This window comes from Rhynchophorus ferrugineus, unplaced genomic scaffold, assembly GCF_030347505.1.
Source record: "Rhynchophorus ferrugineus isolate W39M unplaced genomic scaffold, kcgeb_rfMv2 rfM6, whole genome shotgun sequence".
Lineage (NCBI taxonomy): Eukaryota > Metazoa > Arthropoda > Insecta > Coleoptera > Curculionidae > Rhynchophorus > Rhynchophorus ferrugineus.
Genome location: NW_027472585.1, coordinates 17,892,584 through 17,916,233, shown reverse-complemented (window position 1 = coordinate 17,916,233; position 23,650 = coordinate 17,892,584). Strand labels below are relative to the sequence as shown.

General features: G+C 30.3%; 1 protein-coding gene across 1 annotated transcript in view; it reads right to left on the bottom strand.

The window, feature by feature from the left end:
* The window catches only part of LOC143197894 (uncharacterized), a 316,954-nt gene extending 293,801 nt beyond the window's left edge, over positions 1–23,153 (bottom strand). Inside the window, exons 1-4 of the mRNA XM_076406689.1 lie at positions 22,993–23,153; positions 15,572–15,738; positions 5,189–5,387; positions 2,859–2,972 (exon numbers count right to left, since the gene is read on the bottom strand). Of these exons, the coding sequence (XP_076262804.1) occupies positions 2,859–2,972; positions 5,189–5,387; positions 15,572–15,735 (477 nt within the window). The 5' untranslated portion in view covers positions 15,736–15,738; positions 22,993–23,153. The remainder of the gene's footprint in view (positions 1–2,858; positions 2,973–5,188; positions 5,388–15,571; positions 15,739–22,992) is intronic.
* Positions 23,154–23,650: the final 497 nt, after the last annotated feature.

Sequence of the window (23,650 nt, the reverse complement as noted above, 5' to 3'; positions counted from 1 at the left end):
TTTATTAATAATTTATTGCAGATATATTGTTCTTCATGCTGGAAACAGGAATGGTTTTAATCCTACTACAGAGATAGTTTTTCATTAAGTCCAAGAATAACTACCATGAAGAAATGAACCATAACATGTGTTTTGAAAATCAGTTCGTAAAGAACTTGGAGGGACCAACAGTTATTGTTATGGACGATGCTCCATAACATAGTACATTGGTGGAAAAGATCCCAACAAGAGTGCATCGACCAGGGCTTCAATTAAGGAGTACACTACATAAAATAAATTTTGAAGAAACTATGAAAGAGTGAACTATTTTAAATTGTTAGTCGGTAAATATAAATAAATTATTTAATTGGATTTTATGTAATTCATTTTATAGAAGTAGTCCTGAAGAAATATACAACAATATGGCCACAGAGTATTACGTCTTCCTCCATATCACTGCATATTCTATTCAATCGAACTGATATGGGGTGTGGCAAAGAATTGTTATAATAGACATTCAGTTCGAGAAGGATATAACATACTCTCGCGATAAATGGAAAGAAGCATTGTCTACAATAACACCGTCGGTTTGGATGAACTCGATCAGACATATTCATGAAGAAACTGACAAATGGTGGAATCGTGAAAAAGTGTTAGATAGATTGGAAATTAATAGCTTAATTAATAACTTGAATAGTGATTCTAAAAGTGGCAATATTAACCAAGACAGGTATAAATAGATTCAAAGAGACTGATTACAATGGTTTGGACAGGTCTATCGAATCAAAAGTGTTCGAATTCCTCTTACACTTATGTAGCAAATTTTACCTTTTAAATAGAAGATGCAGCAAATAAATCCGAAAGAGACGTAGATCAGGATCTAATATTTCCGAGACCAAAATAGATCTCCAACTTTGGCGAGATTTAGTCTTAATATCAATATATAATATGAATTTTCTCACTTATTTTGTTCAACTATAAACTATATTAACTAAAATAGTTAAATAAATTATAAAAGAGATAGTGCGGATACTTTAAAATTAAAGAGAAAATATTTATTATTTACTAGTACTACACGATTTTTTATACAAATATTTAAATAATTTTTAAATACAAAATAATCCAATTGAGAGCAGTATAATTTGTTCCTTTTATCGTGATATATATTTGTATAAACAACAAACAAACTAGATTCAATAGTAACCTATTTTTTCTGTACCTGAAATCGATTTAAATCATTTTACTTTCATACTTTTACTGCAGGTGAACGTATCGTAGGCAGGAGTGTCACGATAAATAATAATACTTGAAAAGAGACTTAACACTGCCGTGCCGTAACCGGAGTTGGCAGTTACTAAAAGGATTTTGTTTCAGATAACGGTATTCGAATGTCATGAATTATTTAAAGTTGTGAATGGATTTCGTACTTTTTTGTATAGTTGAATTCCGACGAATTATCTGACCTTCAAGGCGGAGTATTTGCACCACGTTATTAAGAATCGGTGAGGTCATACATTCTACTGAGTTATGATGACTGAGAAATGTTTCTCTCTCCATATTTTTTTCCCTATTTTAAAAGCGGATAATACATGGGATACGCCAGTTCTTGGTTACTGAAAATAACTACATAACACTGGCTAAAAATGAAAAGGTTTCTGACTTAAAACTAATACTTTGCTTTGCTTAATTTGTTAATTTTATGTTAATTTTATATAGATTGTATAAATGATATAAATTTTATATTAATAAAAAAATTGTCTTTTATTCTCCACCACTTTTTCACTTCTTGAAAAAAGATGTTGGTTTTACAGCGATCTAATCATTGATCCATTTTTTAAATTATTCAATGCTTCGAAACCCTGTATCAATCAACCAACCATTCCACCCTCTTTGAAACTTTCCTGTCTCAATCTAAACAGTGGCAATCAGAAGGCGCTATGTTTTGGGTAGTACGCTGGGTCTTACAGAACTTTCCATTCGAGCTGCTACAGTATATTCGTCACGACAATTGCATTATTTGGCAGACAATTTTCATGAAAGAGGATGACTTTGCGTGTGTTACTTGCTATTGTTAGTGTTCATTTAATTTATTCAACTGATGGTGATAAACTTCTGCAATAAGAGATTGATGCACAGCAAAAACATATGGCTACAAATTTCGTGTCATTCTGAATGATTTTCATTGGTATTGTCAAAATGGAGCCAGTTTCCAGTGCCAATTACAATGTTCAGCAGGAAACTGCCTTTTTTACCGAGCTAGTAATGGAATCGCGATATCGAGACAGTTCAAATAGCTTTATACATGCCATGTGGCAGCTATTTGTCCTCATTCTCTATCTTTTCTTTCTTCGAAATCAGCAAAAGATCATTTAGTTCTAGCTAGTCGTCATGGAATAAGAAAAGACTTTTCTAGTTTATTTTGAAAATTGAGCAGTGGCAACGAATTTCCTATTGATCATATAGTTCATATGAAGGAAACTACATAATGCATGACTCCCTCATCTACATATATTAAGCTGTTTTTATTAAATAATTTTGATAAAATCCGTGAAACGAGCTATTCAAGCTTTGAAATATTCTCATTATACAGAATATAGAACTTACGTCCACAGAAATATACCATCAGTTTGAATGCAACTTGTACCGAAAAATTAATTTTATACACTTTTAAGTTCCATTAAGATATTTCCATGATAAAATGAAGATTTAAGAGCAACCGGAATTAAGAAATGCTTGCAGGATCACTCTTCTAAGTGATTTTTCAATAATTTAATTTTATTAATATTTAACATTTTTTAAAAATAATTCATCGATTATATGATTTTTGAAACATTCGCGTTTTAATTCAAAATTTGCGAAACTGTATAATAAAATATTACCTTTCTGTTTTCCATCCATTTATCGTGATTGTAAACGAAGCTACCACCGAGTTCTGTGGGAAGTTGAGATTGATCCACGAACTTATTGATACGTGATCTCGGAATACAGATAACCTGAAAAATATTTGCAAGTGTAATCAAAATATCAATTTATGTTATTAATACATTATTCTACAATAAATACAACTTATCATTTTATGTAGCTGATATCCAACCAGATGTATTCACCAATCATTACTAAAAAATACAGGAAGTTAAACTAACTAAAGTTCACGTGTATATTAATCGGACATTGCACCTTCAAATGGTCATTTAATGCTTGATCAACCTTACCTAAAAACGGTATGCTTCTTTCGAGGGTTGTTAGGTGTTTGATTGGAATCTGGTAATTTCCAAATTGGCAAGCCCGAAATGGTAGTTAATCTGATAGCATTCGCATAGATAAAAAGTAAACAAGCTGAAATTATGCTAGGTTGTCTGTGCTCGTATTGTGTGCGTCAGATAATAAAAACATTTCAATCAAGAAGTATCTACAATAAGGTTAATATAAACGGCTTGACACTAATAAAACAACCAATATCTATGTAAATAAATAGGTCTGGTCCAAATAAACAAATATTTAGAGAAATTATTCCTTCGTCCTTCATCCAAGTTGTAGCTTTAATTCAGTGGAGATATAGAAAAAGGGTGTCCTTCAACATAAGAAATAACATAGCCCTCATTTTTCAGCAAGTTTCTTCTTTGGTGTTGGGAAAAGTGTGTCATGACTGTCGAAAAACCAACACATGTGCCATACGACATTGTTTGGTAGGAATTGGAGTTGAAACGATAATTAGTGGTCCATATTGCAGCATAACAACCCTTATTTCTGACTAAGTTGAAAAATACTAAGGTCGGTAAAGATACTAAGGATACATGCGACGGTGCCATATGCCCTTCATGAACGCTGTATTACCAAATTAAGTTATATGTATGTAATATCATCATAAATATCTTTATAGTAAATTCTCCATTTTCCAAAAAATGAACCAAAGCGGTGTATTTATATATTTAATTTTCATTGATTTGAAATTATGACAATGGTTACAATTAGCGTTGGGAACTCTCGACTGAAATTCGAATGAAACTATCGTCGTTTACTTTTAGTTACTATTTTTCGTTCTACTAGTTTCATTCAATTGATTCTTAACATTCTGGCTGTCGTCATAGCTGCGACCTTGACAAAAATATGGCGAACTTAGGCTTATAGATTTATATAGTTCAATATATTGTATATCAATAAAGCAGCATTTTAGAACGATATTTTTCAAGAATAATAATATAATAGGGTAACAAGATTAAAATTGGGAATGATAAATTGTAAAATACTTTCAACTGTTTTTATGGCAATAATAGGTAATCTTTTTTTGATTGACTTTTTGGTTTTGATTTAACTCTCCCAATTTTTGTCTATAAATTCTCATAAAATGTTACCACTCGATTTATATTAGTTATATATAAAATATTCTGCTATATCTACAACACCTATACCCTCGGAATAAGTTTATTCAAATTCCGGCCAAATTATTAACAATCGAAGAAATGTCATCACGGAAGAAAAGCGGAACATATATATTATATTTTGAATAGTGATTGAAAAATATCTCCGTTCAATAATAATTCCGATAAATAAAGCCTTTATTTTACTTAAAAAAGCTCTAGTAGTTAATGTGCGATCATTTTTAATTAAGTCATGGATTAGTTTTTTTTTCTATGATTAGGTACATATTTAATTTTTGCTTAGTATTTATGGTTATTATACATCTTTAGTTTTAAGGTTTTGTTTCAGTTCTATTGTATTACCTAAATTTATTATACCATGTTATTTAAAGATAGTAATTAATATATTAAACTACGATAAAACATTTGTGGTGTTCTAAGCTAAACTTCATTCATTTTTACAGATCCACATGTTCAAATTTAAAAGTAATTCTAATTCCTTTAAAGTGAAATTATACATTGCATGTTAATAGTATTCAGTAATTTTTTCCCTTTTCTTTTTTAAAGTTAGTGCGTGTAGGACTATATACATCTCTGTCTCACTTATACTACCGTTGGAAAATATAATTATATTTAAAATTAACCGCTACAAGCAATTATCTCCGTCCTTTCCTCATTCACAATTTATGCAAAAAAGGATTTGTACATATTCGTCTGACATCACGAGTGGAAAAAATTAGTCGAACCATGCATTTCACTAGTTATTTCTGCTAGTTTTTTAACTATCGACTGTTTCGACAGTTTTCAGTCGATAGTTTCCAACGCTAGTTACAATAGTCTATGAAAGTTACCTCATGGTCCTTGTGTGATGATGTACAGTTTTCCACGCGCTGCTTATCCCAAAATCCGTCGGGCTTGATGATTATAAGTTGTCTGATTTCATTGGACTTTAATGTATCCTCCACTTGCTTGACGTAGGACTTCGAGTGCTTCCATGATCCTTTCCGAGCATCCACTATTGCTGTATATCCTTTTGATCGGGTTGATTCACTAAAACAATAAATATATTAACTTGTTACTCATGTTACGTTAGGTATATTAATGCTGCTGTAGTATTAAAAATTAAAAAATCCAAATAGTTGTTGTCGCCATACTTTACACTCATTCACCTTTCGGAAATTTCGATCTTAAAGTAAGAACTTCGCTTTGACCAGTCATTAGTTAAGTTTAGCCTATAAAATTCTTAAAATTATGGAGAACATATTTTTTCTCGTTATTTCGCTATGGAACTAAATATCGAGCAGACGACATAGTTACCATCGATGATTGGAAATACCCTTCAATTACATCCCAGATAAACGTCTCGGGATTGCCAGCTATTCGTTATCATCCCCGCCCGTGTTCAACATCTGGGATTATATTTCTGGGTACTTTGTTGACAATTATTCCATGATGTAAAATTCGACATGCCTCAAGGTCGCTACAATGCTAAACAATGTTATGTTAAAGAATGTTAATGATAAAAGTTGCTATGATAAAAGCAACATTAATCATGACCTACTCAAACCTGGACGAACCACTAATTAGAATTTTCCTTGTCAAATCAAAAAGCATGGTGACCTGATTAATAAAAAAGCTTGGTGAGCCTATCAGAAAAGCACTAGACTACTTATATATTTAATGAATCATAAAAACTTGAGAGACATTGACTTTGAGGCTTTGATGTATCCACCATATGAGAGATTCTATGGTGGAGGAATCATCATTTCACTAGTAAAGTACCAAAAGTTTGTGTATAAAACAAAAAATATGTCACAGATTAAGGTATAAAAAATATTTTAAAAAGTTTCTTTATTCTCCAACCCGTCATTATGCCAAAAGAGGAATAAAAATATCAAAATAAGTTAATTAAATTCTTTTAAAAAAATATTGTCAACAAAGCAGAAAAACTACATTAATGGTTTTAAATAGAACTATAGGAAATCTATGATTTTACTCCAACGTTGAAAATTAGAACCAGAGACAACGGTGGACGCAAAATGAAGTTGAGATGGACAACCTGTCTGATTTCAAGATGGTCTACATTGATACCCATCTAGACACTGCAAGAAATAACCGATGGCCTGAAGCCAAATGGAGAAAGGAAAGTTATATGAGGTTGACAGAAAAAATTAAGACCACTATTTTAAAAAAACAGGAATATTTAAGACAACCACAATAATTATTTTGTCACGACTGTCTAGCAAGTAAAATTATATGAAAGCTATTTCTTAAATAAAACTAAGAAAATATATCGCTATTATCTCAAGTAAACCTAAGTCCTCTCTAGGTCTAATGATTTTTAATACCTTTGTTGATTTTACTTCACCTATTATATCTAAGATCAAATTCCAAGTAATTTCTTCTAAATTGTATAAAGTATATATTCACATGAATATTAATATGCATGTTATGTCAGCAAAGGAAATTTATGATTTTAGTACAACATTGACAATTAGAACGAGAGACAACGGTGAACGTAAATTGAAGTTGAGATGGACAACCTGTCTGATTTCAAGATGGTCTACATTGATACCCACCTAGACATTGCAAGAAATAACCGATGGCCTGAAGCCAAATGGGGAAAGGAAGGTTATACGAGGTTGACAGAAAAAATTAAGGTCACTTTTTTAGAAAAACAGGAACATTTAAGACAACCACAATAATTATTCTGTCACGACTGTCTAGTAAGTTAAATTATACGAGCTCTATTCTTGAAATAACACTAAGATAATATGTTGTTATTATTTATAGCAAACGTAACTTCTCTCTAGGGCTAATAATATTTAATAAATTTGTTCATTTTCCTTCATCTATCATATTATATCTAAGATCAAATTCTAAGTATATTATTCTAAATTGTATAGAATATATATTCACTTGAATATTAATATGCCTGGTATAAAAATAGATATGTATACAACATCACAACCGTTTCACAACTTTATTGCAAACCTTCAAGGTTTTTTCTTTCTTCAGAGAGAAAAAAATTAAATGTTTATTGAACTCTCATCGAACAAAAAGGAACACTTTTCATGAATATTTAACTATTTCAGCCTTTATAAAAAAAACAAGTTTTTAAACGTCCTCAACGGTCTTCGCATCGTGCATATATATAAGACCCACACCTCATACAAACAACGGAAAGACTGGAGACCGCTTACTAAAGTTTAATTAATGAATTTTCATAACTCGGTCATTAGCATGTTCAAATATCAGTTTTTTTTTAAGTTTGATGACGAATGGCGAAATATTGTACGTATTTATTATGTATGTATTTAAAGGTCTCAGATTTAACTAATAAAAGAACATATTTTGGGTAAAGAAACAGATATATTTAGGCAAATTATTCTTTGAGGGCAACCAAACTAATGCTTCTCTGATATTAAAAATATCAAGTATTAAGTTAAAAGTGTTGCTGACAAAGAGATTCTAGAGACATATTATGAAATGCTAAACGAGCTAATCTGTGTGTTGAGCCACTAGAACCTAGTTATGACGTCATGTTACAGCTTTTCTAATTATATTCTTAAATGCGAAAACGAAACAAAAGTGTTGCTTTCCAAGATGCAAAGATTGAAACAGTGAATGAAGAGTTAAATTGTTTCCCAAGGTTTCTGCTACAACTAAGAAATGGTTAGTTTTTGAAAGTAAATAATGATAAATTTAAGGGAATCTCTTCCTTGTCATCATACTAGAAAACGTTTTCGGATAGGGAGTTTTGTTCTTTGCATCAGATCAGATGGTGTGCATGAGTATTGCACTTTAACCAAGATGTACTTCCTAATTGTAATTATATATTATAAATGCACATAGATAATTAAATTGAAAAACGTAATATAGAACCGTAAAATATCTGTAAATATAAAATCATTTCCCTTTACCTATCGAAACTGATATAAGTCTACAAGTTCAACGTTGAAATCAGAACAAGTTATTCAGTAGTTAAAATAGAGGTTTCCTCCGGATGAAAATTGAAAATGATATGCTTCTTCACAGACATTTTTGTTGAAATAGCCGAATTTGTCTGTCCCAACTTCATGTAGATAGGAATCAGACAACACAACACCAAAAAGACTAAGAAAAAAGTATATGTGGTAATGTTGCAAACAAGAACTGTTGGATATATTTTTCTGCTATTTCTATCTATAGCTATTTTCTATATAGAAATCTATTTTAATTAATTAGTAAATGATGTTATATCATATATATTTTATTTTAATTCTATTTTAATATATTTTAATATTCTATTTTAATTCATTAGTAAATGATGTTATATCATTTTTTTAATTAATTCTTACTTAATATAACTAATAGTCTGGATTTTGGAGAATCCTGAGTAGCATTCAAAGAGCAATTTTACATATATTTTTATATTAAATTTTGCAAAAATGTGTTTTCATTTTTTATGATGAATTAAGAGAATATGACTTACATATATTCGAGCTTCTTAAAAATGCCAGTATATTTCATTATTGGGAAATAAAATTCTTCACAATTGTTAAATATAATAATTATCTGATTAGAGAGTGTTTTTAGGCTCTAAAAATGTTTCATTCATATGTTTTTCCATTTCATATGTTAATACCAACACACCAGTTTGGGTTTATTAACAAGCATTCGACAATTGACCAGGTACACAGAATAACAGACGTTTTTAAAAAAGCCTACGAAAGTAAAAAAGCTCAGCCATATTCTTAGATGTATCACAAGCCTTCGATACTTGTGAAATATCACAAAGAGAATATTACGATGGCTTCATTTGCTGATGATACTGCGATTATAACTGTCGGACATAATAGTGAACAAGCCACACACAAAATTACAACAGGCAAGTGACAATATAAATAATTGGACACAAGCTTGGAAAATAAAAATTAACGAAAGTAAATATGTGCATGTGCAGTTCACCTACACTCAAACTGTGCAAATGCAAAACTTCGCTGGAAGTAACAAATAAAGAAGAAAAGAAAATAACTGGAATTGAAATATAGGAGAATATATTGACTAATTGGAAGAAAATCACAATTATCAGTACATAATAAATTGCTATTATATAAGCAAATACTGAAACCTATATAGAAATCTGATCTTGTGTAGTGTTGTGCAGTGGGGTACATAAAATAAAAAATAGAGCAATGACATGTATAAATATTATTTCACCAGAGACAATTTGTAGGTTAGACGGAAACGACTAATAGCAATGTAATAGTTAAATAATAATAGAAAATTAAGCTGCTGACAGTCATTATATGCCTTCAAAAACTTATAATAAACATTCTATGGACAAAAGTTTGTAATTGGTTTGGAATTGTAGAATAATTTTAATATAACTGATAAGCAATGTCCTAGACAACTGAAAATAAGAAGTTAGTACATCAGACTAAACAATAGTGTCGTGTATATTGTAATTAATCTGTGATAGATAAGAATTAAACGATGTTCTAACTTGATCTTATTATCACTTGTTTCAAATGATGATTTTGTAACGAAATTAAGGCGACATGGTTGTATATGTATATTGTATAAACAGGCGATCAAACAACCGCTTGAATCAAGAACTTCTGAAGCAAAACGATATCGGGATCAAGATCTGTAAGATAAATTCTACATTGATAGCTGATTGATCAAAATCACACTGTTCATCAGATGAAATATTCCGGACCCAAAAAATAACCTGCTCTCATTTATTTTCGTTTAATAAATGTATAAATAACCATAAAAAGTACCTGTTAGTTTTAGTTTTATAGATTTAATCACCATTTTATATTCTACATTTTCACTTTGTAAAAAAATTCGTTTCACGATAGTGCCAGAACTGTTAACTGTCAAAATACAAATAATCTAGATGTTTGCTGATAATAAATGGTGGTACTATTTCTGTAACAGCGAGTTTCCTAGAATGTTTGTTGTAATTTGTGCAGACCGTGTTGTTTTGGGATGTTTTAAAAAGTAAAATGTGTTGTAGGAACATAGCACGGAAATGAATACATTCTATCGATATTTCTTGTTAAATTTGTAGTGAGATAATGTTTTTCTCTACGAAGCAGTTGTACCAATATCGAGAAACAAATAAAAAACTCTCCATATCTCGATAAATTTGTATTGTATTAATCATTAGAAGTATGTTCAAATGAGACAAAAATTAACAGTCAATAATTATTACAAGCCCAATAACTATACGCTAGATTCAATTACAAACCTATAAGATTACATATAATTTTCGCTTGAACTGAGAAATATTATTCATTGGAGGTCTTCCTTAATCATAAACTTTCTTGGCTAAGACATCCTAAACAATATATATAGTGTTTAAATCCTGATTACATGCGGACCACCAGCAAAGTAATTTTTTTGTAGATAAAGTGAAATAGTGAAAATATATCATATACTATTTAATAAATCCTCTCACATTTTACGGTTATAATGGAATTTATAAATAAAGCTACAGTGAAGTTGAACTATTGTTATGAAATTTGAATCTTGGTTGACAAGTTAGGCTGAAATCTGTACCTGCATCCTGGAAAGGAATATGACACCAAACTCTAAGAATTATATCCAAAGATTTTAAAAAATATTACTCGAAAGGATATAGTTAATCATTCAGTCCAAGACTATGCCAATTGATCAGATACATAAAATAGCGGACATCACTGAACGTTCTTTATAATAAAAACAAATATGTTCTGCAATTTTTCTACATGTAGCACAAGTATTCCAAAAGATTTGCCACAAAACTTTGATAAATCAGCCCAAACAAATTGCCAAACTATGATTTAATAACACGACTATTACACGATTGTTTACATTGTTTGGAAAACAGCTCAAATTTCCATGATTCCAAAACATAAAAAATCACCGAATGGACCATGGAAAAGCCTATCTCACTGCAAATGGTCATAGTTAAGGTGTCTGAAAACCTCCTTTTAGGAAGAATCAAATCGATTATAAAGAAAAAAACCCTAATACCAACATAGCAGTTTGGGTTTATTAGTAAACATTTAGAAATTGATTATGTATAAAATAACAGATGTCATTGAAAAACACATTAATATAAAAAGCTATGTTCAGCTATATTCTTAGATGCAGCAAAGGTTTTTTACGACACCCTCGTTTATAGGCTACAGAAAATGTTACCCAAGCAATATAGTGAACTATTAAATTTATTCATAATAAATTACTATTATACAAGCAATTATTAAAATCTGTACGGAATATATCACCATAATTGAATACCTACGAAACTCAGAAAGAAGAAGGTAAAGTTCCGCGAAAAGGAATGTAAATACAATACAAGTTTTACATAACAAAGTCCTAAGAAGCATATTAACTCCAACTAGATACTATAGAACTGAATACGTACGCCGAAACATTCAGACACCAATTGTCACTCAGAAAATCAAAAGAATCGTAAGGAGATCTCCATTCTCATGTGACCATCGAAGTATTGCAACTCTCGCATAACTCTAAAACAGCACCCACACTCAGAGAATCAACGTTTTAGATCTTGAGTAGTGTAGTGTAATGCATTTCATTAACTAAATATAACAACGGTGTTAATAATTGAAGATTATCAGACTAGAGATTAATTAATTAAGCAATTGTTGAGATATATATAGACTAATAGACAACGACTAGTAACAATGCAATAAAAAAACTTTGATATGTAAACTAAACAAAATGTTTTCAGAGCAATATGCAGAAATAAAGATTGTGCAGAATGAAACAAGAAGATTAATATTCCTGATATGCTTAAACTGCAAGGTATTACCTTTAATAGTAGCGCTATTAATAGTAAATAAGCACTAGGAAGTATCTATAGAATAATAATAGACTATAAAAATATTGAATAAATCGAAATGACATCAAATCTGTTCCTATAAAACATACAAAATACCAAACAACTCACCTGTCTTGAACTTAAATGACGAAAACAGGCCTTCAAAACAATTTTTAAGAATAAGGAATAGGGAGAACTGAATGAACTCCGCTAAAGATCAGTGAAATAATAACGAAAAATGGGGAGTTGAATTTATGGTGAAAATCTATATTGTTTGTGAATATATTTCCGTATGCAGCTTTACGAAATTGGTGCATAATATCCTTTCATAACTATGGATAGTCCTAGTTAAAATAGGCTTTCCTTAATATTTCTAAATTAAAGTTTTATGTAAATAAAATTTAAAAAAAATTAGAAATATAAAATATTTTTGCTTATAAAATCGACGCTTCCCTACAGCTTATATCTATCAGGGGGAGATTCAGAAAATCAAAAGAATCGTAAGAAGATCTCCGTTCTCATATGACCATCGAAGTATTGCAACTCTTGCATAACACTAAAACAGCACCCACACTCAGAGAATCACAGTTTTAGATCTTGAGTAGTGTAGTGTAATGAATTTCATTAACTAAGAAAAACATCATTTAATACTTGAAGATTATCAGACTAGAGATTAATTAATTAAGCAATTGTTGAGATAAACATAGATTAACCGACAACGACTAGTAACAATGTAATAAAAAACTCTTTGAAGGACTCTATCTCTTTTATGTGATATGCCTAAACTGGAAGGAATTACATTTAATAGTATCGCTATTAATATTAAATAATCACTAGGAAGTATCTATAGAACAGTAATAGACTAGGACAATACTGAATAAATCGAAATGACATCAAATCTGTTCCTATAAAACATACTCACAAAATACCGAACAACTCACCTGTCTTGAACTTAAATGACGAAAACAGGCCCTCAAAACAATTTTTAAGAATAAGGAATAGGGAGAAACTCCGCTAAAGATCAGTGAAATAATAACGAAGAATGGGGAATTGAATTTATGGCGAAAATCTACATTGTTTGTGAAGATATTGCCGTATGCAGCTTTACGCTATTGATGCATAATATCCCTTCATAACTATAGATAGTCCTAGTTAAAATAGGCCTTTCTTAATATTTCTAAATTAAAGTTTTACGTAAATAAAATTTAAAAAAATTAGAAATATAAAATATTTTTGCTTATAAATTCGACGCTTCGCTACAGCTTATATCTTCAGGGGGAGATTAATTTCGCCGCTATTTTTAAAATATAAAATGTAATTAAAAAGCCACTCTACTTTATAGCTATTAAATTTCTTCTATTTAATGTTTTATTGATTTTTTTCAATTAAATACATTCTCTTCGAGCAACATTTCTTAACCTATTTTTAAAACTATTACACGTGTTTATTGATGTTCTTGGAATCATTGTTGCTGCAAGACATTATGCGCTAATCTAAATATATAACAGTATCAACAAGCGCACAGTTAGGATATGTAAAAAAATATGGAAAGTGTTTCATAACATTTTTTCCTATAAAAAAATAAGCGCACGCCTTTTTCTCCACTAAACAGAAACTGTTATAAATGCTTTAATGGTTTCTTTGACATAACTGTGAGAATTAATCCGAAACTTGTTTTCGATGCAGCAATTAAAGTGAAAATATACTTTCTTGGTGAAAGTATAATACACGAGAAGGTTCTCCATATCTCTATCTATCAAATGATATGATAATTTTAAATTTTGAATATGCAGCAGATATTATAGTGACAAGAATATAAAATTGACTTTATAACGAATCAAAAATGTAATTAGATTTTATTTTTATCAATTATTTGAAAAGTTCCTGCAATAAAATTTCATAACATTTTTATTATTAATATCAATATTCAAGGCATATCGGTAAAAATAACGTAACATTTTATCAATTTTACTCTCAATATTTTAAGAACAATGAGTAATAAACATATTAATTAGGTAATGATTTTTACATAGGCAAAATTAATGTTGTAAAAATAGTGGTTTTATAATTCCAGAATGGTAAATTTAAAAACAAACAATAAAATATCGCTGAAAAAATAGCTAGTAATAAGAAACAGGTAGTTCTTTTACTCACTCCACTTCAAAATTAAGTTTTAGAGATAGACAACAGAGATTGTACTGAATGACAAGAAATCAACCTTCCTTGAACATTTCATGATCCTTAAAGAAGAAGTTGATTAACTACATATATTGAACCAATAGGAATTTAGTAATCTTATTTGAGATTTTAATGTGTTAAAGAAAAAGGTGGAAATTATAAACCCGTTAATTGGCAGATGAAGTTATATCGACAAAATATTCTGCAGAAAAGAAAGCCAAGAGGCCAAATGCTTATGCAATTTAAAACTAACATGTTCTTTTGATATCTTTACGATGTTAGCTAACACACGCAACTTCACTTTTCCATCTTTCAAAATGATTTTGTGGATTTTTTTATATTTTCTATTGTTACCACCTCATTTGGACGTCCACTGCGTTCTGCATTATCGACGTCTCTACGACTATGTTTGAAGTCATCAAAGCAAAATTGTATTGTTGTTTTGATAGAACGGGGTCCTTATAAACACTTTTCATGTGAATCGTTGCTAGTAAAATTAAAACCTGAAATTGTTTCTGATCCATTTTTTTTGAAAATAACGAAAGTAGTGTCACTCTTTAGCACAATAACTCACCAACTTACGAGTAGAATATCATAAAATTTTAACAGCTTCCTTTTGAAGGTCAGTACTAACTGAAAAAGTGGTTAATGCAATAAAACTAGGGCCATTTATGTGTTAGGTCCGGGACCTTTCAGCCCATGTGTTAAATAGCCGTAGAAAGTATCTGCTAGTTTTAGTTTTAGAGACCCAAGCAACATTTTATGTTTTCTATAATTTATATTTTCACTTTGTAAAAAAAATCGTTTCACAATTTTACGACTGTTAACTTTCAAAATAAAAATAATATAGATGTTTGCTGATAATAAATGGTGGTACTATTTCTGTAACATCGAAGTTGCCTAGAATGTTTGTTGTAATTTATGCAGACCGTGTTGTTTTGGGATGTTTTGTCACGGAAATGAATACATTCTATCGATTTCTTGTTAAATTTGTAGTAAAATAACGTTTTCCTCTGCTAAGCAGTTGTACAAATATCGAGTAACAAATAAGAAACTCTCCATATCTCGATAAATGTGTATTATATTAATCTTTAGGAGTATGTTCAATAAGACAAGTATTAAAAGCCAATAATTACAAGCCGAATAACTATAGGCTGGATACAATTACAAACCAATTGTAGGAAGCCTTTTTAAAACCAAAAACTTTGTTAGGCTAGTATTAAACACAATAACTTACCTGAATATTGACAGCAGATACTGTAGTTGCTTGGTTAGATCTGAAGAACCAGTCTCTTGAGGTACAACCACCAATATAATGGGATGCCCGTTTTTATCAACGGTACCAGGTAGAAAAGCTGACGGTTTTCCTTCTAGACAAGACAAGTCGGGTTTAACTTCCATAACCTGAAAAAAAAATAGTCATTAGTATCAGAAAGAAGCTCTAAATGTTGCCATGGCTAATGTAAATTATGAGGATTTAGTTTGTTAAAATGCTATAATCATTTAGTTGGATACGTGCATTCCTTGCTCGTTTCCACTAAGTAGCTCAGGAAATATTTAAATATAATTAGACTGTAGATTTAATGTAATATCACCGGCTTATTAAACTTAATAATAAGGAAAATAACAAAAGCATGACCTAGTTTTCCGAATCGGCAATAGACGTGTATTAAGCTGCCTATAATTACCTTAATTAAAGTTATTTAACCTAAAAAATAAATTCTAATGATTATGGTTATAAATTACTTGATGTACGTTCGCCCTGACATTTATTTTCTTTAATTTTTTATATAATTGATTCAGTGTTTTAAAGAATTTAAAGGATCACTTGCCGAAAACTTGCATAAAATGCATCATACTTAGTTATATAATTGTCAAAGCTGCCAAAACAAAGTTTTTCGATTAATTATCAATGATTAATACTAAATATCTAACGAAGAATTGGGCGATAGTATCAAAATGATATGGATTTACGAAGTTATCCAACACTTCGCGTTAAAATATGACTAATGTTACTAAATCACTGTAGCTATAGTCTGTTCAAAGCTTTTTGTAGATACGTCATCTAAATTTGTGACGTCAAAACAGTTTGGTTTTGACATACAACAAAATTCTAGTTTAAATAAAATAATGAAACAAAAATGTTATCAAACATATATATTTTATTTTAACATTACAGTACATCTAGGATTAGGATCATTTAGGAAGGACTTAAAACTACAATTAAGAACGTAGGTATAATACTTTCTAGGTTAGAGTTGTTTTTTACCTTTACATTTAACTCTTTCCCACACCACCCATGAGGTAGAGTGCACATTTTCTTATGTAGTGGTATCCCCTGAAGGCCTTATCCACATAATTAACAATTATATATCAAAGTAATGCATTTTACTTTCAGTAGAGATCATATTTACATTTTTACGTTTAGTTCTTGTTTCCTTCCATGGTGTGTTTACTTATCAAGTCATCTTGATATCACTATATTTTTTATTTCCTCTGCTACTACCTGTGTACACCATTCTTGATAAAATTAATCACTGAATTCTTCCTAGTGCATACCATTAGTTGTTTCCACTCTCATCACTCTATCTTAGAAATTTCCAGCATTGCACAGCATTATCACATAGAAATCCTGAAACATCCTGAAAATTTTCTTTAGTCAATGAACCATTTTGAAATATCGAAGTTTCATCAAGATACGCTAAGTCAAATAATTTATCTTCCTTGATTTTAGGCCTTTAATTGAATTCTTTTTAAGGCAATGTCGGGAAGTTCCATTATTTTTCTTCGAGGGTTATTTTACAGCATTTAAATCCCATGCCCCTTGAGAGTGTATGCACGAATGTAAGAAGCTGCACGTCCCTAACCCTTTTATGTGTACTTTTCAAACAAACAATTCTCTCTGAAATAATTTTATTAAATTATGTTTATATAGATAAAATAGTTTGTGTACTCGCTGTTCTTATACATTTCGTATATTTGATCTCAAATAAAGCCAATATCAAGATGGATTCGTCACCCACTTCGTACGTAGACAGGGTTTCTTATTTGAATCTAAAATATTGATATTCATTTTGTAAGCAATATTAGTCACAGTACCCACACTAATATTCAGCCCAGCTGCAACACGCTAAAAAGTATTTTCTATAAAATTGAAGCAATTTATTATATTTAATATCATCAATATTTACCTCTCTAACGGAATTTACGGGCAAAAGAGGGCCTCCATTATCTCGTTCTTTTTCGAAATAACTTATTAAAGACGCAAACAGTTTGTGACCCTGACTATATATTTTTTCAGCGACCTAAATTATCAAAATAATCAAAGGGCTAAAATAACGTTTGCTGGTTTATAAACTGTAGTAATTATAATTACTATTTTGAATAATTTTGCGTACATTTGACAACCGGACGACCATGACAAGTTAATTCGGTTTCACGTTCGAACATATCAGACAGCATTATGTCTCTTTTTAACCAGAATAAAATAAGATGGAAAATATTGTCTGATTCTGAAACGAATTTACAAATTGCGGTAGGCAATACATTAAACATCTTGAAGACGTATGTACAAAAAACTTTGAATGGACTATATATACATGTACAATATTAAGTGTTACTGTTAGGTTTACCTTAAGTAGTTTAAATTTATTTTAATCTAGGCAATATATACTTATGTATTGTTATATAACAGTAGTAATAAATTAACCTGTCAAGTAAGATTTTACTAAACATATCTTATGTGAGATATAATCAATTTAAAAAAAATAAAATTTTCTAGACTCATAAAAGGCTCGATAAAGACTTAGAAAAGCATTTATTGATTATCTGAAAGTTAATATATAAAATTAAAATAAACCACGTGCGAGACTGATACAACGTTAGAAATGATTTTGAAAGTAAATGGTAAATATCGATATTAGGAATATATTAATATATTTAAATACTATTTAAAGATATGTTTATATATTGAAATTAATGAGAATAAATAAATAAGCCACGGTACTAATTATCGCCAGATTGTAAACGTGTTTACGCCCAGAAACGTTTATTGAATAATTAATAAGGTCTTTTTTCGTAACAGCGTTATGAATATTTTATTTATATAGCGTAATAAATGCACACTTTATTGTATTGAACATTCTAAACGATTTAAATATTTATAATAATGATAACTGCGTGTTGTTGTTAGATAACAGTTCGATCCATGATGATTATTCCATGTTAGGTTGGTTATAAACAATTACGAACATCAATGCTTGCACAGAGATTTTATCAGACCAGAAAGACTCCTAATATTTTTTGTGAACTATAGTCACAATTATCTTAATAATTTTTATTACCGAAACATTATTTACTTATTGGGTTTTACAAGTGGCAGTCAACAAAATTTACAAATCGACGAAAGATTGGAAAATTCAACTTAATAGCTTCAAATCTGGCCACGTTAATTTTGTATTGCGGCGAAATAATAAAAACTTAATTATATCACTCAATGGATGCCCGATTCCTCAAGCAGAATCAGCTAAATACCTCGGAATACTCCCAACTTGACCTAAAATTAAATAGGTTGATTTATAAGACAATTATAAAGCCAATTTGAGCCTATGGGTGCAAATAGGAAAAGAACAAGTCTTGAAACACGAAAGAAGATTACTAAATCATACTAATGTGGAAGCAATACAACTGCTGAACAGCGCGCAGTAATCAGGGGATTGAAGCTCACCAAAGCAAAACCAAAAAAAAAATCAGCAAACCAAACCATACGAATTTATATGTGAAGTTTATACCTTTAGTGTAAACTATAGCTATAAGTTATTATAGTTTTATAATTGAGGAATACATATTGAGGTATTTTTGAGTCATAAATTAATTTATAAGATTGTACTAAGCGTATCTAATAAAGAGGTTATAAAAGAAATTATTGGCTTTAAGGGTATGGCTTTCCTAAAAACAGTTTTTTAAAGATTATTTTCAGGTATAGAATTTCATAACACAATACTTTGACCTGTATGTATGTGATGGTACCAAAATTGAGGAACGTTTATTTTACTTAATGATTTGTAAATTGTGGTATCTTCCGTAAAATAACTTTTTGATAAAAAATAAATACTGGATGAGAACAATGAAAATGATAATGGATAAAAATACTTTCGTGGGTTGATTAGACGCTGTGTCTTGGTGCGGATAAATTATGGTCGTATAGAGCAATCATTTGATAAGCATTATGATGCATTCAGTAGGAATTTTTGTATTACTCTTAGTAGTTGCACAATCCGCCCAGATGGCAATAAGGATTTCTTATGTCTATATTATATATTCATGGTATGTAGAAAATTACTCCATTAAGTGATCATCTGTACAAAATACTAAGTTAATTAATTAGTCTTATTTTAAAGCATATGAAAGTTAAAGTCTATATAAATCCAAAAATCAGATTGAATGGTGTTAGACGTTTTAGTCTACTCATTTCACTAGCACTTCCCATATTTAGCTGAACAGCGAGTACAATAGGATACATTGTCGCATTTGAAAGACCTCAGCATACAAACTTTAACAGTTTTTTTAATTATTTAATTAATATATTGTTACTAGTCGTTTCCGTCTAACTACAATTTGTCTTTATGATAACTTAAATCTAGGTATATAACTAGGAGGACCCATCGGCCCTATCTCAGTCTCTGGTGAAACAATATTTATACATGCCACTGCTGTATTTTTTATTATATGCACCTCACTACACAATACTACACAAGATCAGATGGTTTGATTCTTTTGAGTCTGTGTCCTGTTCTGGTGGTATCCAAAAGTAGCAATATTTCAACATATAGATAGCAGGGATATAGACACACAATACGCGTGCACACATAACGTAAATATCGTAAGATGCATGAAAAAGTATAATAATTTTTAGAGGCACTTTTTAGGCAAAGGTGTTCGAGATAAGCATCAGAATATGCCGTCGAAAGCAAAGTCGAAGTTCAACAAGAGCGACAATCGTATGATTTCCACTTCTAATGTGTTCTTTGTAATCTGGTGGAATACGAAAATATTTTCTTCACAGCCACAATTATGTCTAAATCCCGTCTGCTCTTCACAGCTTCACTATCTATTATGGACTGTTTGAATACGTTTGTATGATTCTCATATGTACATTCCCGACAATTGAGGGGAGACTAGTACCACGATAGTTTTTAGAATCTAATTTACTATTTTCTTTGTTGCTTTTTCCCTTGTTTCTCCCAGTTGATATTTGTCGGTATAAGGACAATAATCAGTCAACACCGTTGAAAGCAATCGAAAATAAATTGCTTGACAAAAAACACTGTACATTTACAGAAAAGTTGTAAAAAATATATCCTGAAGAAGATTATGTGGAAAAATATATGTAATTATAGGTACTAAAATGTTAAGAACATATAAAATATCATGTTAATTTAGATTATATCATTATTTCTCTATTAAACTGTACAATCTAAAACTAACCTAAGTCTAGAGCCTCAATAATAAAACCACAACATTTGGGCAAAATTATTCAAGACAGTCTTCTTTGAGAGTGATAGATTCAATTCAACGCTCGTCTATTTTTTCTCATTGCCTCCTTTGTTTTCACTTCTTTAATCACTTCCTCATCCGAGACATTTTTTATGGCATTCTTTTAAATTTCTGAAGCAACTAGTAGTCACTAATGGCTAGATCTGGGCTATATAGCGAGTGAAAAAGCAGGGATTCGAGACTTGAGAAATCATCTTCATCAATGTAAAGGCGACAGGACGGTGCTCCTACAGTTGCGATAGTCGCGGGTTGGAATCCTGCTGGGGCATGGTGTTAAATTTACGTTTGCGATTGTCCTTAGGCAAGAGCGCAAAATCCACAGTGACAAGGAAAATGCTCCCAGTTACGCCAGTAGCCAGGCTGGGTAAAACCGGATATCTCCTGGGGTGATTTCTAAGTTAGTCACTCGCCAGTCGGTAGGCCTAATGACGAGGACCGTTGTTCGGAGCAAACGTTGTACTGTGGGTCCAGTCCAGATAAACCCCAAATATTTGATCCATGTCGTTTGAAGGTTAGTACTGTTAGGTTATATTTATGAAAGTAAGCAAGTAGAATCGTCTATATATATATATATATATATATATATATATATATATATATATATATATATATATATATATATATATATATATATATATATATATATATATATATATCAAAATATAATTTCATATCAAAACAGGTCATTTAACAATGAACAGGAAATTAGTTAAAACTAAATTATTAAATTAAATTCATATACAATAAATTGTTACACCAGCCAAGTGTGAATGACCTATTTTGTTTAGACTTTGTATTAGCAGATATATCCAAATCAATATGTCTTATACCTAAGCTGATATTTAACAAATTTGTATAATTTAACCTTAATAAATCACATAAAAAGTACAGATTTTTGATAAAATTCTGATATTCCTTCATAATTATCACCCAAAAGAAAATGCAATATTAAATATATTATGCACACAAAATATATCTTGCCAATTCGACAGTTGTTTTCGTTTTTCGGTATAGTTGCTGCTTTTGAACTAACTTTGTAATTTTAAAACCCATATAGCAGTAATAATATTGTAGCAAAATGTGTCTAGACTTTATTCTAGAAGATATCGCAAAATCATTTACCAAAATTATTTTCTGGGTTTTAATACTTAAAAACTTTTTGAATGGTCAAAGTCTGATGTTATTTGAAAACCATCATTTTTTTACAATACATTCAGTACGTGATAATGTGTACCTACACAGGGAAAAAAGCAGCTTTTAATATTATTCTGATATTCCTTGATAATTCCAACCTCTTAATTTAATAAGTAGTAACATTGATAATAATTTCAATAAAATTTCAGTAGACATTATCGTGTGTTAATAGTTATTTATTTGTTTTAACAGTATTTTTAATACACACAACTCTGCGCGTTTGGAGAGTATTTTTTCATTTTTTCCACTATTAAAAATATCAGTAATATTACATTATTTTACTTTAGTTGTATTTTGCTATGTTATTTTGAATAAGTCAATTATTTGTACAGTCATAAAAGGTTTAGGCGTTTTATATTGTAGCTATAAATGTCATCTACATTTTCCTCTGTTTTAAAGGCTAAAATCATAAAATGCATAAAGATAAAATAATTAACTAAATGACTTAAATGGAAATATTTTGTCATTTAAACTAACAGTTATATGCAATAAATCTTCAGCCACAACTGCAGAATCTATCAGTACGATCTTACAAAGAACTTTCTACAGATAGAAATCCAGTTAAAGCAACCAAGTAAAAGGAGAACAATTACTTTAGAGTGAACATAAAACACAGGAATCTGTTAACATACTATATATGTGACTGTAATTACAATATATAGCTACATAATAATCTGGGGTTTAAAATTTTTTATTTAAAGTTATTTCATTGATATATAAAGAGTAAAATACATGAATAAAAATATGTTTTATCAACGTAATCTAAACCAACCCATAATAACTTCAACAAATAACGATCATTAGCGAGCTTAACAATAAACAATTACGGTTATTGCAAATAGTTAACCATTGAATGGTAAACTGGTAGTGGTACTGAATGGAGTCAGTTTAAATGTATTCGACCTTTACCTCCTTAAATTGGGTATGATGATGCCACTAAAACGAGCACTGGCTTAATAAACACATCAAACTCCCTGGTCGGCATCGATCGGACGAGTCGCGAGCTAAGAGGCTGAAGCTTCACGCGCGTTTTAGCTCCGTGGTACGCGACATGGTACTAGCCGACCATTGGGTTTCGCCTCGTGGTTGGTTCCGAGTAGCGACCTGAAACGTTGCCACAGTTGGCGTGTTTGTCAGCCAATTCAAGGAAATCGAACTACCTGATGGTCTGTTTAAACAATAACGATATAGTTTTACCAAGAATTTCTCGATCGTTATTATAAACAATGTATTGTTAAAATATCTAGGTAGTTGTTGAAACCAAGGTTAAACTATTAGGCTTATAAATTAGTGTCAAAGCATTTTTTTAAATTTGAAGCTCGTGAAGAATCGGTACAATGTATTTTATTCAAAGTATCGTCCTTCTCATATTCCGTCTCGAAAGAACGATATATCTTTTTAAATTATCCCCAAATGAACCCATTTGTGGTATGTTCTTAAAAAGTGAAGTATTATCCAGACAGATCATGACTTATATGTCCGAACAAGTAGTAATTAGAATGAGCAAGGTCTGGAGAATGAGGCGAGCAAGATAGCATTTTTCTTTTTTAATGTTTCCAGGTATATT